The 18,664-nt window shown below is 33.6% G+C and overlaps 2 protein-coding genes across 2 annotated transcripts in view; both read right to left on the bottom strand.

The window, feature by feature from the left end:
• Positions 1–14,589: 14,589 nt before the first annotated feature.
• LOC107488303 (ethylene-responsive transcription factor CRF2-like) lies at positions 14,590–16,395 on the bottom strand. Its single transcript, XM_021142298.2, has one exon. It carries the CDS (start codon positions 15,761–15,763, stop codon positions 14,786–14,788), a length of 978 nt encoding a protein of 325 aa, XP_020997957.1. The 5' UTR covers positions 15,764–16,395; the 3' UTR covers positions 14,590–14,785.
• An 821-nt stretch (positions 16,396–17,216) lies between these two features.
• LOC107488290 (uncharacterized) overlaps positions 17,217–18,664 on the bottom strand; it is an 8,245-nt gene continuing 6,797 nt past the window's right edge. Inside the window, exons 2-4 of the mRNA XM_016109016.1 lie at positions 17,578–17,631; positions 17,405–17,505; positions 17,217–17,226 (exon numbers count right to left, since the gene is read on the bottom strand). Coding sequence (XP_015964502.1) covers positions 17,217–17,226; positions 17,405–17,505; positions 17,578–17,631 — 165 coding nt within the window. The remainder of the gene's footprint in view (positions 17,227–17,404; positions 17,506–17,577; positions 17,632–18,664) is intronic.

Here is an 18,664-nt window from a genome sequence, read left to right as displayed (position 1 = left end):
ACGTGTTTTGGGCGTTCAACTCTGGATCATGACGTTTTTCTGGCATTTAACTCCAGACAGCAGCATGAACTTGGTGTTCAACGCCAAGTTACGTCGTCAATCTCCGAATAAAGTATGGACTATTATATATTTCTGGAAAGCTCTGGATGTCTACTTTCCAACGCCATTGAGAGCGCGCCATTTGGAGTTCTGTAGCTCCAGAAAATCCATTTCGAGTGCAGGGAGGTCAGATTCCAACAGCATCAGCAGTCCTTTTGTCAGCCTTTTTCAGAGTTTTGCTCAAATCCCTCAATTTCAGTCAGAAATTACCTGAAATCACAGAAAAATACACAAACTCATAGTAAAGTCCAGAAATGTGAATTTAACATAAAAACTAATGAAAACATCCCTAAAAGTAGCTCAAACTTACTAAAAACTATATAAAAACAATGCCAAAAAGCGTATAAATTATCCGCTCATCAATAGGACATACTCGATAATTTTGATGGAGAGGTAGGTTGGTCGGCAGGGCTTATTTGTATCGTGGCAGCAGAGACAAAGTCATGCAACCTGACTGAGGGTGCCTTCATCATGCGGTGACCCCAACCAAGTGAAACTTCCATCGTGACTAGTGGTAGATCAGAAGTCGGCGTTATTTCTATTGCACTTGGTTCCGATGCATCGTCAGTGATGCACTCTTCAATCTCTTTAAGCTCATGTTGTAATACCTTAACACATAAAGTTTTACGCTTAAGCGGTAAAACAGAGGTGGTATGACATTACGACCTCTAAAATAAAATATAAACATAATAATAGTTGAAGGAATTTAATAATCGAGGAGCCTTGAAGGAAAGTTTAAACAAAATCGTGAAAACTAAAAGTGCACGCTCACATAACAGAAAGTTGAGGACGAAGAAAAGAAGCACATATACAAATAATAAGATCGGAGTGTCAAAGATACAGAATATCGAGCTCCAGGCTCAACCTGCAAAGCTAAGACTGGCCAGAGAATATCATATACATACATACATAAAATAAACTCCTAGTTCTCCAAAAGGCCTCTAAGAGGGACAAAATTAAAGCATATATAAGGAGATGTCTATACATATATATATACATATACATAACAAAACTCAAAAGACAACATTCCAACTCCGCTTGCGACAGGAAACTCCATACGCCTAATGAGGTGCCTCTCAACCTGCATCTGAAAAAGGGAGTGAGGGTGAGTGTTAGGTAAGGGTTAGTGCCAATTAGGGTTTTGATTTGGGAATTAGGGTTTGGGTAGAGTATTAATTAAAAACCAAATTTAATTCAATGATAATATCTATAAAAATACTATTTAATTATAAACTTAAAATTTATCTTCAAATAAATATTTTAATTCAATATTAGAGATAATTAAACTAATTTTTTTATTCATAAAATAAAGTTCAAAATCTAAATATTGAAATTAAAGTATATAAAATTTTCATTATTTTTCAATTATTAAAATTTTTAAATCAATAAAAAAAAAGTACTCAATTAATATAAAAATTTTTGAAAATATATTTTCGAATAAATAAAATAAATTATTAAAAAATTTATTATTTAATTTTCAAAAATAGAACGTCTTACATCCTACCTCACTTATAAAAATTTTCGTCCTTAAAAATTCATACAAAACAAGAGAGGCTATATTAACTTCACTTTTTAAACACAATCAAGGAAGAAGCAAAAAGATCTCAACATATATACATATATACAGCTTCAATTACTTGGATTTTTAGATGGTATAAAGGTATAAGGGTAGTAGTGCGATTGCAAAGTAGAAGTTACAAGGAAAGCTTGACGCAAAAGATGATATGGTTCAAGCATGTGATGGTAAGACAAGGCGGTGAAAGGTTATAAAACAGGTTGTGGTTAACGATATGATTAATGTCTACATACTAATCTCGTATCAGCTTTAGAGTTTCAACTTCCCAAACTTTAACTTCTAACGTTTTTCAAACCGCACGATATGCGATACCTATTAGTTCTATTTCGCCTACGATAACCTGTTAGTGCTATCATATATATAAATCATTAGTATTAAGCCGGCCAAACTTAATACCGTGATGTATGCAATGGTAGACTAACGGCATTAATCATTAAGCAGTCATGTACATAAAGCTCTAACTCTTGTCATTCGAACAAGACCTAGTACATAATAGACACTCAGAGTATGCAACTAAAGCATAGTCAGTCCATTGCTCAGGCTCTACAGTAAAGACTGCTCTAATACCATAATGAAACACTCTCGCTATCAGAATGTCACGCTTTCAGCTGCGCCACTCTGATAGCAAGAAATATTACGACTACTTCATCTACTTAATAATAAAATAAGATCCTTTGACTCGAAACTGTGTCGCTGATTTTTTTGAAAAATCAGAAAAGTATTTTATCTTGAAAACAAACAAGCATTTACAAATAAACAAAACTTCTTACATAGGTAGCTTATAAATATAATATACATATAAAACATACAACTCCTATCCCTCTTACAATATTATAATAAGAAGAGCGAAGAAAAAACCTATAACATATGTATACAACAGACACAGCATATCTAAGTACTTAACTAAAACTCTACAAGCTTCTTCATCCATCCTACAAAGATAAAGCTGTAGGGGTGAGAACATCGTCCTCGCTGGTTCTCAGTAGAGGATTTTGAAGAATTGTTATAAGAAGATATTTTAAATAAAACTATTTTCAGTCGCAGTGAACGTCAGTTCATTATCCAAATTTAAAACATATTTTTCTTATAAAATTTTGCACAAAATAGCATCCTATACATTTCACTGCTTACGAAAAAACCATTTTAAACAAACTTACCACTTATTTAACCAATTCCGGTCTCTGATCCAAATTAAATCAATCAACTCGGCCTCTGGCCCAATTCAAAATAAATCACCACTATCATCAATCCACCACCAATACTTTAAAATAGAAATCAATCACAAGCACAAACAAATACAAGGCAAACACATTTTAGGAACAGTTACAACAAGTATCACAATTACCAGTTAAACAGAATTCATCAGATAGGCAAATCAAAATACTTAAGCACACCCAAATAAAGCAAACAAATGCAATATGATGCATCCCTGTTCTACTGGCCGTGAGCTCACGTGTCAGCTATACTGCCAGAACCTGACACATTCCAGTAGCTAACCTAAATGCCGTCTCTCGTTCGCGCATCTTCAGGAGGCATAACATCGGGGGCTTAGTGCCCTACCACCTTCTCCTGGAGGCAGACACCAGGGAGAATAAATCGGGGGATTAGTGCCCTATCACCTTCTCCCTAGTGAGGTCGTGCCATACTAGTCGATGGATTAGTGCCCTACCATCTTGCAGACAAAGAGAGATAGAATGTGAGAGAAAACGTCGGGGGATTAGTGCCCTACCACCTTCCTCATATCCCACAAAACAAAAATCACAAGGAATGCAGAGGAATGAATCGAGGGATTAGCACCCTACCGCCTTCCTCACATCCCACAAAACACAATTCACAAAGAATGTGGGGGAATGAATCGAGGTATTAGCGTCCTACTGTCTTCCCCACATCCAACTGATCAGTATCATCATTGCCATAATCATGTCTCATTCATTTTCATATTCCTCGAGCTAACTTCAAAACTGCTTTTGAATTTAAATTCTTTTCAAAAGGCAAAGGAAAACCATTTATTAGTTAAACCCCTCGGCAAGGCCTCTAGACTTGAGGGGAGCAATAACCGATCTCATTTCAAAACCAAATCATTTAAACTAAAAAATAATTCATTCTTTTCTTAAATAAATCAAAATCGAATAACACAATTCTTCAATCCAAATTAACCAAAATAAAACTTCTTAAAATTCTTCTAAAAATTTCGGCAGCACCCCTCCTAAAACTCGAACTTTACTACCCTTCTCGAGTTCCATCCAAACCATTTCTCAAACTCTTTTCAAATTGTTTCCAATAAATCAAACCAATTCCAACAGAAAAATCATTTACAATAAATCAAAACTATCTCTAATATCAAAACATTTATAAAATCAAACTAATTAAAAATCAATCCGCTTACAAAATCAAACCATTTTTATATCTCAAATCATATCCAATTCTCATAATCATTTCCAATAAATCAAACAAACCAATTCCAAAATTCTCAAATCAATCTATCATAATCCAGAAACCAAACTCAAGAAACCAGTCCAACAACGACCAACTCAACAAACTAAAATAACAAATTAGAATAACCAGCTTCCTCAATAATTCAATAAATCAATCAGATAAATAATCACATCCATCTAAACAGTTCAATTCAAATTATAAGACTCACGTAATCATAAAACTCTGTTTATTATACTATTATTGACTTATAACAACTCTTAAAAGTAAATTGAATTTAAGAAAATGCTCCTTCCTCAACTCGTCGAAACTCTCAAAATCAAACGCGTCAAAGCCCCTTTTTCTTTCAATTCATAGCGGCGGCAACGCTTTCAATCGCTCCTGCTGTAGCAGGAGTCATCAAACACCATATGCACTCATAGTAACTAGACCCTGAGACATTAACGTCGTAAAATCCTTAAAAAACTATAACAAAATACTAACAGCGAGAGTTTCAACGCAAAAACAACTTACTATATCGAGAAAGAACCAAGAACCAAAAAGCCGCAACGCCAACGGTTGACTCCAGTGAGCTCCAACGAGCTCCAGCAGCGGCGGCTTTGACCACCGCGACCAAAACAGCGGCGATGGCAGCCCCTGGTAGCGACGATGACAGAACAGTGATGTGTGAGCATCTTAAGCACTTTTCATTAGCATTTCTTATAGAAAAGTCACGTTCATTATTCTTGTAGGAAAATTTTAGGAAAAGAGAAGCAAAAGCACAAGAAGGAACCAAGAATTGAAGACAAGTGCAAATAGAATTCGTGGATGCTGTCAACCCTGACCTCCTCACACTTCAACAAGCATATATTGAGCTACAGAGTTCGAATTGAGGCAGTTCTAGTAGTATTAGAAGGCCAACTTTCATAATTTTCCAACGATATATAATAGTCTATACGTTTTCTCTAGTATCATGGTGCTAAACACCACAACATTTGCGTTTAAAACCAAACCATGTCCAGCATTACCATTCCATTCGAGACTCCCGGTGCCAAACGCCAGTTTTTGGCACCAGACAGGAGGCAATAAAGTGCAAAATTGCATAAAAAGCAGCGTTAAACGCCACCAAAGTGGCACCAAATGCCTACAACAGTCCCGGACCCGAGAAATCTTCATAATTAATGAAGATTTGGAGACACCAAGCTTAAAATACAAGGAAGATTATTAGTTAGTCAAAGAGTCATTAAAAAAAGATTGATTCGATTTAGATTTTATTTTGTTTTTATTTAGTTTGAATTTGAATTCTAGGTTTAGTCTTAGAGGTTTTTACTATAAATAGAGGATTTCCCTCCTCCCCAAGAGCACGCATTCACTCTCCGTCTCTTCCATCTTACACTCCTCATTAGTTTTAGGTTTTACATTAGATTAGGATTTGGAATTTTCTGCACTATGGACAACTAATCCTCCATTGTTAACGCTAAGAGCTCTATTTATTTTAATGGATTAATAATTATTTGTTCTTCTACTCTAAATTACTGCTTTAATTATTGTTTAAGAATTGGTTTTGTTCTTCATCTTAGGGATTAGTGATTATTGGAAAATAACTCTAATTCTACTTGAATTCTATTTGAGTTTTGGAAAAGTTATATCATTAGAATTAAAGCTTGAAACCAATTTCTCGCAATTCCTAATTATCTGGACTTAGTTTGATACGTGACATATAACTGCATTATACTTTGGGGTTCTGAGGGTTGAGTGCTTTATAAATCAGAATTTGAACTTCACCCTCTAATGCAATTGAGTGATCAAAGGATTGACAGTTGGTTGCATTAGAGGAGATTGGATTGTCTAGGAATAGGAATTTAATCACTTTGAGGTTTTCCAAAAACATAATCTTTGCGTGATCAAGGTAGTTGACATTGAATATTAATCCAAAAATTTAAATATCCCTAACACCCTTAACTATCTTTATCATATTATTTTCTTAACCAATTTTAGTTTTCTTTTATGTAATTCTCTATCTTTATGTTATTTGCTATTGAAATCCTAAATTTTGATTGTCTGACTAGAATAATAAATTAACTATTGTTTGCTTAATCCGTTAATCCTCGTGGGATCGATATTCACTAACATGAGTTTATTACTTGGTACGATCCGGTGTACTTGCCATAGTTGTGGAGTGTAAATTCTGCACTAAACGGCGACTCCAATGACGGCATGCAACTCACCAGCGACTATGACAGCGGCGGAAGACGACATCAGCGGTGGTGAAAGCAGTGGAGGCGGCGGCGGATCTGCGGCTGTGGAGGTATGGCCGCATGAACAGAAACTCCCTCCATCGATCTCTCTCTTTCCTCAAGCTCCGCTCTCTTCAAAGCTTGCCAGCGGCGGCCATGGAAGTTCAACGATGGCAACCCAGCGACGCGGCTCCCTCTCGCGCGTCCATCCCCTCCGTCTTCGGCGACAGCGAGTTGGACGCGGTGGGGCGGCAATGTTTCAGGCTGGATGGAGAAGAGCACGGCGCGAGCTAGACGCGATCTCCCTTCTCCTTTCTCTGCACTCTTGTTCTCTCTTTCTTTTATGGGTGAGAAAAAGCTCTGTGTGTGTGATGAAGGCTTTGAAGTGGATGGCGGTGTTGATGCGATAAGGGAGTGAGGGTGAGTGTTAGGTTAGGGTTAGTGTCAAATAGAATTTTTATTTGGGAATTAGGGTTTGGGTAGAATATTAATTAAAAACTAAATTTAATTTAATAATAATATCTATAAAAATACTATTTAATTAACAACTTAAAATTTATTTTTAAATAAATATTCTAATTTAATATTAGAGATAATTAAACTAATTTTTTTTATTCATAAAATAAAAAAATCTAAATGTTTAAATTAAAGAATATAAAATTCTCATTATTTTTTATTATTACCAAACTAATTTGTTTAACTCATAAAAAGCTGTTGATATTAATATCATTTATCCAATGAAATGTAAATATGCTAACATCATTGGCAGGCTCCTTTCTCGTCACCTAATTCAAACAGAAATTAGATAGAAAACTCATCTCAAAACAAATTTATGTTACTAATGTTACCATAATTTAGTTTTTTAACTTGGCCCAAAATAGTCATAATAAAGCCAATTTTAGCTAGCTACCACAACTATTAAAGGGTATCATACAACTCCACCTTTGGATTGTTCATACACCAAGCGTTGATCAAAGAAACAAAAACACAAATACAATACGAGGTTTTAAATTTGAAAGAAAATGAGTTCCAAATTGTACCTTAGTTTCTTCATGATTGTCATAATTGGGTGCATTGTTTCTGTGAGTTCACACAAGACAGTACACATTGTAGGAGATAATTTGGGTTGGATTCTGCCCAAATATACTGGTTTCTACAACGACTGGGCCAAGAACAGAAAATTTTGTGTTGGTGACAAACTTTGTGCGTGATATCTATTATATTTTTATTTTCTAGCTACTATATACTTATGGAGATTAAATTTACTGAAGAACTAACTAATAAAAATTGTAGTGTTCAATTACAAACCTGGATTGAACACGGTGGTGCAGGTTGAAAAAGAGGACTACGATCATTGTTCGATGAAAAAGACTCTGGCTCAATACTTCATGGAGAACACCACTTTGACGTTGAACCATTGTGGTGACTATTATTTCATCTGCTCTGTTGGCAAGCATTGTGAGGCAAGCCAAAAGCTTAAGATCACTGTTACATAAAATAACCACTAAATTGTAACAAATTAAAGGATATTCGTGTTTTAATTGAAGTTCAATTATAACCATGCCATGCTGCACATCTATGAATACTATGTTGGAGTATCATTTTGAATATTTTAACAAAAATATACCTTTCCATCATATTATGAGATAATTTTATAGAAATATTTTATATTGTACTCGTATCGTATCGAAATGAATACTCATTTCTTTATTATTATTATATAGAGAAAATTTCACTCTCTTTTTCAACGAGATGCTAAAATGATACTCTCCTCTCTTCTATTTTATAAATGTACATTCTCCTCCCTTCTAACTTTTAAAAAACCTTCTCTTTAATCCATTTTAAACTTTTTATGTTAATTAATATTAACTTTATCTATTTTTTAAGAAAAAAATTATTTTTTTAAAAAATACCCATTTGCAAAAATTTTATTTTTTTAATTTTTTAATTATTAAATTTTGATTTTACTAAAATTTTTGTTAATAATTATCTTTATATTTACTATTAATTTTTTTATATCAATATATATTATTTTAACATTAAATAAAAAAATCTTACCACCGTTAATATGTATAACAATTAATATATATTGATATTGATATTGAGAAATAATCTTACTAAAATTTTTTATTTAATGTTAAAATAATATATATAGATATTAAAAAATTAATCGTAAAATATAAAAAATTTGTTAACAAAAATTTTGATAAAATTATAATTTAATAATTAAAAAATTATTGAAGGGTATTTTAGAAAAAATAATATAATTATTAAATTTTTTAAAAAATTCAATTTAATCAATAAAAGAATAGTTTATTAAAGGATATTTTAGTAAAAAAAATTTAATGATAAAAAATAAATTTTTTGTTAATAGGTATTTTTTTAGAAAATAATTCTTTTTTTTTTAAATAGATAAAGTTAACATTAGTTAATTTAAAAAGTTTAAAATAGATTAAAGAGGAGGCTTTTTAAAAATTTGAAGGGAGAAAAATATACATTTATAAAATAGAGAAAAATAGAATGTCATTTTAACATCTCGCATAAGAGGGGAGTGAAATTTTTTCTATTATATATTATTATCGGGGCGAGATGCTAGTAATTACTAATTAGTCATATCTTATTAAGGTTAAAACGTTTTTTTGGGTCCATCTCCCATCTAGGAGGCCCAATGTATTTATAAAATTCGTAAACCCAAGCATTGCACCACGAAATTTGGATGAACTCTAGCAAGAGAAAAAATGAACAAGTGCTTTGACAATAAATGACTATGAACCCCAAATAGGCAAAGTAATCATAAATGAAAAATAATAAAATCACATGAGGAGTCACGGCATTAAATACAGAAGTTTATATGAAGGTAATAACTGAAATATGAATAAATATATATTATATTATATTAAATAATTTAATTAAATATGTTAAATAATTTAATAATTTTTAATTATGTGCATAAAGATATTTTTAATGAGAAATGATCTAATATTATCTAGTAATTAATTCACAAAATATAAATAAAAGTGATAACGGCCGACGTAGGTAATTTAAAATTGCAATAAATAAATGAACGGATTTTTCATAGTGGCAGTCTGTGCTGCTCTGCCAAAATGAGCAGCGTTATGTAACTCTCTAGTCAGTAGGGGACTCCAACTTTTAATCGGGCTCCAGCTTCCAATGGATAAGCCCAACATTGCTCTGGCCCATAACATGATGCGGCTCATCAATAAAACAAAAAATCAGATAATTCATTTATGCGATATACAATAATATAATATACATACTAAATTTTTGTATCATATTTAATATAAAATAATAGATTAAGTTATATCTAAATATTATGTTTGGTTTAAAATAAATATAAAATTAAATAAAAATATTATTAAAATTTAAGTTCCCGAAATTTTAATCCCTACAACAATTCCAATCTCCAATCTCAGTTGGTAGAAACAAACACTACCGTATAGAACATTGAAATTAATAGGTGGGACCGCAGTCACAATCTTGTGGATGAAACAAAACAATATTGATTGGCTGGAGAAGACGTGTCGTTGGGGACCAAGCAAGCCACCATGTTACACATTTGCGCTAAACCAGAGAACAACCTCTTGTGTTGATGGTTACATGAACGGCTGGGATTCAATCTCCTGGGCCCGAAAGAACTATAGCAAAGATCCTCTCTGATTCTCAATCCATACGTGTAACCGTCTCTTGGCATTTTTCGGTTTTCTTCCCCTCTGTCTTCTTATGTTTATCTGCTTAAGCGACCGCAACCTTGTGTTTCTTGAAAGACCAAATTAACTCATCAAATTCAAAGCAATTAGTATTCTTCATGGGACATATACTCTTGTCTCAATTTTCTTCTAAAAAAATGAATTATTGGTATACCAAATTTATTATTTGGAATTCAGCCAATTCAACAGGATTATGAGTATGGATCTATTGGATTTTTCTCTAGATTTCTAATTTGATACTAATCTCACATTTTCTCTATACTATTTAATACATAAATAAACGATGATGGCTAATTATGTGAATTTTTCTTCATGTAAAAATAATATAAATAATTTAATATATTTGACCAAATTTTCATAATAGGCAGCATTAGTTCATGATATAACGATGGAAAGTGAATAGGCAGATGAGGGTAGGGGACCAGATAAGGTAGAAGCCCAAGAAGGGCCCAAGTGGGCTAGGTTAATTATGGTTATGAGTATGTGAAAAATCCCAGTTGTAGAAAATGCCAACATCATAAGCAGGCCAGGCCTTTTTCTCAAATATATAAAACATTGGATGCATGGTTAATCACTTAATCTAGCAGACAACGACACCTCTGTCTCTGTGGCCTAACGTCCCCATTGATCACACACACTCACACATATGCATGATTTGCCTTTCATTCATTCAAGTGGATCATTAATTATTCATTGCACATGACTCTCTCTGTGAAGTATAGTACTGAACTAGTGTCATGCTACACAAACATAGATGCGTCTTTTAAAACAAGGAAAGAGACGCATGCACGTCTATTAGTATCAATGAAGAGCATGTTTGTCGATCATTTTGATTATTTCTTAAGCGATAAGATATTATTATTATTTCAACTTTATTTGGTTACGTTTTTTTGCATGATATACATGGTCCATGGAGATCAACTACAATAAGCCTTTTCTGACTTGCTAGTATGGAGTATATGGAGAATACAACATATAAGACAAAGATATTTTTCGCTCTGCATCCTGCAATATTGTTTTTATTTGTATATAATATTGGCAGCACCACCTAGCGTACCATGATAGGCACAAGAGCTATATCTACCGTTACGAAACATAGGTTCTCTCCCCCTGGGTTAATTTTTCTTGGCAGATATATAATAGCTATTTTTTCAAAAAATATATATATTATATTTTTACGTGCCGCATTGCATTCAACATCTAATCTAAGGCATCTGACAAATTTATACATCATAATTCTCAAACCGCTTAAATTGTATAACACTAGAAAATTAATTTACATTTTTTTTTGTATAGTTAATAAAAAGGGAGGCAATGTTTCTTAATCAAGATGATTTAGAAGATAAGTAGTACGCAGATGAGAAATGTTGGAGGAAAAACGGCTAATTGTGTTATTATTGAACTTTTTACTTTTTTGGAAGTGACAAATTGTAATCTTCATGGGTTTGATAAGCTTTTGAAGCTTACTATATATATATCATGATGATATCAAATATTCCCTGTCTGTACGTTGCTTTTTCATTGACCATAGACCTTCGTTCCGTTCATTTTCAAAATAAGATAAATAAACAAAAAGGGTACAAATTCAATATACAAGTCACAAATAGTTAGTGTCAGTAAGTAGTAATAAAAGCTTACAATAATATCAATTGTATCGTCACCGACTCACCGTCAGTGTGTTTTTAAAAAAAGAAAAACGGAGAAAGGTAACGGATATGACATGCGTAACGGCGGAATTGAAATGGGTACGAATTTGTGCTTTTATGATGTTGAGGAGGGTGAGTGGTGAGTGCTGAGTGGTGACAAGAAAAGTGTCCAAGTATGGTGGTGCCACTTGCACCCCATCTTCTGTTTGTGTCAGAAATTGGGTTCAAGCCAAAGGCCGAAACGCATTTTCATGTTGCCTTCTACCCTTCAACCTCAACCTCAATTCCAATTTTACCTGCCACTTGGCACCTCAAAGGTCCTCTCTTCTTTTTCTTTTGCTCTTATTTTGAGTAGTTGGGAAACAGGCCTCAATTTGGCCTAAACAGAAAATCTAAATTGGAAAGAAGTCTATTGGTAATCTATCTTTAGTTTTGGCTTTTGATGGGGGCCGAAAGCCTTGGCCTCTTCCTTTCCTCTATTTGCTTTGGACATTAGAAACAAACAATGCCACAAAACAACTTAAGGGTTGACTTTCTATCTTTGAATTCTAGACCAAATTGACTAATTTTGCATTATTTGTACCCATAATTTCCCCTCCTCCTTTTTAACAGTCAAATTAACTTCTTTATGGATAGTTCATAAAAGACAGGTTAGAAGGGGTTTTTTTTTTTTTTACAAAGAAAATTATTATTTATTTATCAATAACTTGTGAAAATCAATCTCCCGAATAAATTCTGTAAATATAGTAATAAACACACAATAAATTGTATGTTTTCTTTTTGAAAAAAAAAAAGCTGAATTTTTTAACACATTTATTGTATGTACACTAGACCAGACTTTTACCTGCATGCCAGCAAGATTTATCCAATCTAATGAAATTGATATCGAAGAACCGTTAAATGATTTAATTGATTTGAGTAAATTTTTATCTAACAGTTTTCAGATATTAACTTCACGTAAAGTCGACTCCATCTAATTTTTACCTTGAGTTAAACCTCAAATTAATTTATGAGATTGGCGTTTGCATCGAAAAATTTTTAAAATTCTAGTTAGACGGTAAAAGTCTTTAAGATTGAAAACAGTGTATTACGTGTTTTCATTTCATTCTAATACGTAGTTTAAATGTTCATATAAAATATAAAATTATTTAACTTAATTTCATATATTTTAAATTTTTTATTTAAATATTAAATTAGACTTTATGTTAGTGAATTTAAAATTCATTTTAATCTAATAAAAAATTATAAATACTTCTTAAATTAATGTAATTGTCATAAAAAAATTAAAAAAAATACTAAAATATTTGTTGATTTCATGATAAAACTATAATATAAATAAGTGAAATTGAATGAATCTGAAGTCTCTTATTTTTTGTATCAAAAAATCTTGTAGAAGAGTAAGTGATTTCTTTTAATTCAATTTCTGAACTATAGTGTAGACAAATTAGGTTGAGTAAGTCCTTATATCAAGAAATTGGATTAAAAGTAAAATATATTTTTTGTATTGAATTTTAATATACCATTTCAAAGATGTTTGATAATAAAATAATATTAACAAAAAATTGTCAAATTTTATTACTTTTATCTTTATTTAATGCATCATACCAAATAAAGTAAGTTTAGATTGTTTGGACGGATTATTTTTTATTTCTCTAACATTATTGATCAATTTCAATCATGTGTTCTTACATATCTTTTCACCTAAACTAAATAAAACAACATTATTTTAATTTTGACGCAAAATAATTAATAAAATTATGTTATTTAGAGTTAATAAATCACAAAATATGTTATGTACATAACATATGACCATTAAGGTTAAATTTTTATCAAGATTCAAAAACTAAGGTATTTAAATTCGATTGCCTTATAAATGACAAAAATATTCACACATATTTCAAAAGCTAATAGAATAGTATGCTCGTTGACATGTTTATGAGTTATGTGAAAAAGAAAAGAAAAGTTATCTATCTAAGAAATATTAAGGGTAATTGTTTATTAGTTATCAGCGAAAGAAAATAAAATAAAGTTGATTAGTGCGATCTAGAAGTAAATAAACCGTGAAAGTTTAGAAAATTTTACCTTATTACCCTTGTTAAATTATATGTGAAAAAACAGAGAAAGCGATAGTGAAGATTTTAATTTAAATTAGAAAAAATATTATTAAAATATATTAAAAAATAACTTTAATTTTAATAATATTTATATAATGACGTAATCAAATGAAGCATTTTCTTATTAAAACCTACCTAATTAAAAATTAAATACAATGTAAGTTTAGAAAGTTCTACCTCATCATTACCCTTGTTAGTTGTTATAAAACGATGTATGTATGCATGTGTGTGATGAATTACATGAAATAGTTTTGAAATAGGAAACATTTGTGGGGTTATTACCCTGATTTGAAGGACCCTCCTATCACCATAATATATAATTGTGTCTATCACTGTAACGCGTGCTCTTCAAAAGCGATGAACTACATTTGGCTTAAACTCTAACGCTAAATGAACTGTTAACTGTTAAGCACTGTAACTTACTAACATTTTTACGATAATCACTTTTTTGCATAACTATCAAATGGAATATAGACACAATAAATGTGTTTAATTCTTCGAAATAACTATTTTATAATTCACATAATATACAGAATAAACAACTACATACTAGAGTTCAAAGGTTAGCAACGGATATATTGGGACAAAAATTAGTCCCATGCTTAAAATAAATTGATTAAATTAAACACTAGCAAAGTAGCAATATAAGTAAAGTGTATTAAGAGTTTAAGACAATTGCGGATTTGCCATAACAAGACTCAAGGATCATCCATCTGTTAAACGTGGATTCGTGAACTAATTAAATATATTCATTAATTAACTGTCACAACTTACAAGCTAAGTAGCAGTAGAACACAACCAAAAAAAGAAAAAAGACAAAAAGGATTAGTGATTACAGTAGTTATTTCCCGCCGATACAAAATTTGCCAGTTTTTGGCAGAATGACGCAAAATCACACTAATATGCTATATTAAGTAATAATATAAGTACTAACTAAGTAGAGTATTAACTTAAACGAAGGCAGTAATTAAAATCAAAGAGCAAGAAGCGGATCTGAAGGGAATAAATCAGTTATATCTTGGAAGAAGTCATCCTCTCTGTGCCAGCTTTTGAAGCTGAAATCAAAGTCCTCACAAGAAGTGAGGAAACCGCCGCAATCATCGGCGAAGAGCAAGCTTTCTTCAAAAACATCTGGCACCACCAACGGCGAAGAAGAGACTTGAAAATCAAAGAGCACATCACTCGGAATGTGAAGGAATGATGAATCGTCTTCCTCAGATTTGACCTTATTATTCTCCGACACGCTCGAATATTCATCCTCTTTTCCCGTTACGGTGGATTCACCTTCCTCCGATAAGGAATAACAACACTGATTATGATGATGATGATGATGATGATGATGATGATGAAGCACCGAAGTTGGAGAGAACAGATTGTGACTCTGACTATGATTGTTGTTGGTGCTTTGAGACTCCTCATCACCGGAACTGTAACCGTTTACCAAAACCGTTGGTGCTGCCGTTTTATTTTCATTATTATTATTACTGTCCAGCGTTGTGGTTGGTGGCGGCGTTATGAAATTGGTGAGCGCGTCGGGTCCACGCAGTTTAATGGCCGCGTTGTCGTACACCATGGCAGCTTCCTCCGCGGTGTCGTAGGTACCTAACCATAACCTCACGCGCCGTGAAGGGTCTCTTATCTCCGCGGCCCATTTCCCCCATGGCCTCTGCCTCACCCCGCGGAACTTCCTGCCGGAGAGTTGGCGGCGAATGGCCGGAGCTCTGGGCTTGGCGGCGGAGGTACTTGCTGATGACTTCTTGGGTCTCTTCCGGGGAGGCACTTGACAGGGCTCGATAAGAATCTCGTTGACGAGCTTTCTGTGTCGGTGGTGGCGCGTGGAGGATGAGAGTTGTGCTTCGTCGCTGGAGGAGTCGGTGGCATCAGCGTCAGTAACTGTTATCCTGACGAGTTTGGTGCGGTGGTGAGTGTAGTTAGGAGGAGGCGCAGGCATGTTGTGTCTTTGTGTATCAGATTCTTGGAGATAGCAATAGCATTGATGTTGAAAGGGAAAACGGTGAGATAGATAGGTAGGAGCGCAAAAGAAGATATTCGTTTGGGACAAGACAGGAAGCAACGAGAGTAATAAGTAGTAAGTAATATAAGGTTGATGAGTGAATTAGTAATAGTGGCTGTGGCAGAGGAAGGTATTAAATAAGGCAAGTGATTAATAATTAATAATAATATGAAGAGGGGAGTTACGTTATGGTAATGGAATTGGAATGGAAGCAGTGTGAGTGAGTGAGTGAGTGAGGGGACACAAGGTACGAAAAAAGTGAGTGAGAGGCGCTATATAGCCTGTGTGGGGCTAAAAGAAAGGCACGAATTTTCTGAAAAAGAAATATAAAATAATAAAAATAAAGGGAGAGGTATGTATGAATATGAACAGTGGCTTTACCAGAAAAGATAAAGGAGGTTTGCCCCAAATGAAGGCCTGCCCTGTCTCTGCGACTGCTAATCACCGTACATTCTATCTTTGGCGGTGAAGTGATAGCTTAACGGAAATTAGATCTTTTCAGTCACTGCTTCTGGACTAGTACTTACTACCACGCACAAAATCAAAATAGACCAAAAAAAGGTTCTCACCTGTAAGTAGAGAGGACCAAGTACTGCTTCTTTTGCTTAACGGAAACCTATTTTATAGCATCCTAACAGACCTATTCACTAAACACTTCAATCACTAATTCTTTATTCTTATCTCTGCAAATCAAGCATTAATTCAATTCCTGGTCCGGTGAAGCGGCAAAGGTCTCACAAAAGCAGCACGTATTAGCTTAATAAAATAACGACACGTGGGGTGGGACAAAAGGCCAGTCCTCTCACGTGACCTCAGACACTTGGAATCCTTTCAGTCCTCCTTTGACTCAAAAGATAATCTACTCATCACTCCATAGTCCATACTTTATAGTAACTGAAATTAAAATAAAAAAGTAAAAACTCGAGTGCATGCCCATTCAATTACATCTCTAATAACGCTTAATTATTGTTATTATTGCTGGTACTAGAAAGTTGTATCCAAGAGTATTTTAACCGTGCTTTGTGTGTGTGTTTTATTGAAATGAAAGAGGCCGTTACAATCTGCAATTTACCACAGTTATGTCAGCGTCCAGCTTAATGGGTTTTAATTTAGTTTATCCAAGTTAAGCAACGTGCCAACGCAATCTTGAAATTGGCGCCATTCATTTGTATAGTCATTTCTTATTACTCTTTTTTGTACTTAGCATTGGTTACTTTTCTAAAGAAACCTTGCTTTTTTTTTCTTCTTTTATATATAGTATAGGCTCCATCCTAAGACATATTACGTGTGTTACTGTTACTAATTAGTAAATTAAAAGATTGTGACAGCAGGCCATCTATCTTTCGTTATTATTATTATGGTAATGCTATGCCTTATACACTTACACCCCTCATGTGAATCTAGAGATATGGGCAAATTAAACACATATTGTGATTGTGTACAGTGCATGGTTGGTAGAACTGGTTTAATACTTAAATACTGTACCAACTGAAATTGAATTCGGGGATTATATATGTTACACCGTTGGAATTAAAAAGAAGGAAAGAAAAAACATTAATTAATACATAGTGTTCTTGCCTGAGTTTCCCGATGTATAGCTCGCCTACCACTGAAGTCGGCGGACTCCCAATATGAAACGAAGTATACGTCGGTGGTGAGTGATCGGCGGGGGAGGGAACCTGCAAAGGCACTCCAACGCTCAAGTCAGAATTGGGTGAATCATAAAATGTACTTTTTGGAAAGCGACATACCTTTTTCTGGTTTTTCGTCTGCCTTATATTAACGGGAAAGGTCGGCCGTTTTTCCTGAGATATAACGTCTAGGAAGAGGATTAATTGTAAATCTGCCATTATTGATCTGGGACGTTTTATGGCTTACAATGAAGCCGTCGGTTATGATCGGGTCTTAAACGTAACCCAAGTTATAATGTGTAACCGAGTTATAATGTGTAACCGAGCTATAACGTATAACTGATGTTTACTGGTCATATCACAGCCCCCAAGCTTGACCTGACTTTTAAAGAGATAGGTTGAGCTTTTTATGATGAGTGAGTAATAGCTCGGTACACTTATGCCCCCAAGTCAACATAGCTCTCTTCAAAGTAGGTAACTGAATAGATTGGGCCTGGTATTTATTGCCCACGTTTCGATAGATGTAAAGCCTTTAATTATTACTTTATTAATTTTTCTAGATAGGTTCAACTTCCAAAGCTTTGTTTTAACCGTTGGTATGGTACTTCATTTAATGTTTTTGATTTTTATTATAAACTGAAGAGGCTTTGGCGGTTCAACCTTTTCGCTATTGTCATTTGTTTGGAAGTTTTATATTTTCAGAAGCTTTTAAACACCATGAGTACCCAAGGTTAGTAGCAAGATCTCTTCTCTTCGTTTTAATCTCTTTTTTCATTTTCCTGAGCTCATCAGATACCATGAGTGAAAAGAAAGGAAAATCTGTACCCCAGTTTGATAATGGTGATCCGTATGCCTGGGTTGATGATGATGTGAAAATAAGAGCGTCCTTGTTTGTTGATAGAGATAGTGTTGGTAAGGTTACTGTAGCTAGGATAGTGAAATCTGGTTTCCGTGTAGAATTACTGCCATGCAACAGTTCTGATCGTGTTTTTCATAGGAGAGATGATTTTGAAAGCTTTTTTATGTACAGTTGTGTGTTAGAGGAATTGAGGGTTAAAATTCCCTTTAGCCAGTTCGAGTGCGACGTTCTGAATCAATTGAACTGCGCCCCCTCTCAGATTCATCCTAATGGCTGGGCGTTCATAAGGTGTTTTCAAATTTTGATGGATTTTCTGGAGATTGAACCAGATTTGGAGCTTTTCTTTTC

Source organism: Arachis duranensis, chromosome 5, assembly GCF_000817695.3.
Source record: "Arachis duranensis cultivar V14167 chromosome 5, aradu.V14167.gnm2.J7QH, whole genome shotgun sequence".
Taxonomy (NCBI): domain Eukaryota; kingdom Viridiplantae; phylum Streptophyta; class Magnoliopsida; order Fabales; family Fabaceae; genus Arachis; species Arachis duranensis.
This window is presented reverse-complemented; position numbering and strand designations above follow the sequence as displayed.

Excerpts from the sequence above, each read along its gene's own strand:
- LOC107488303 (XM_021142298.2), bottom strand. The coding sequence starts at position 15,763 with ATGCCTGCGCCTCCTCCTAACTACACTCACCACCGCACCAAACTCGTC.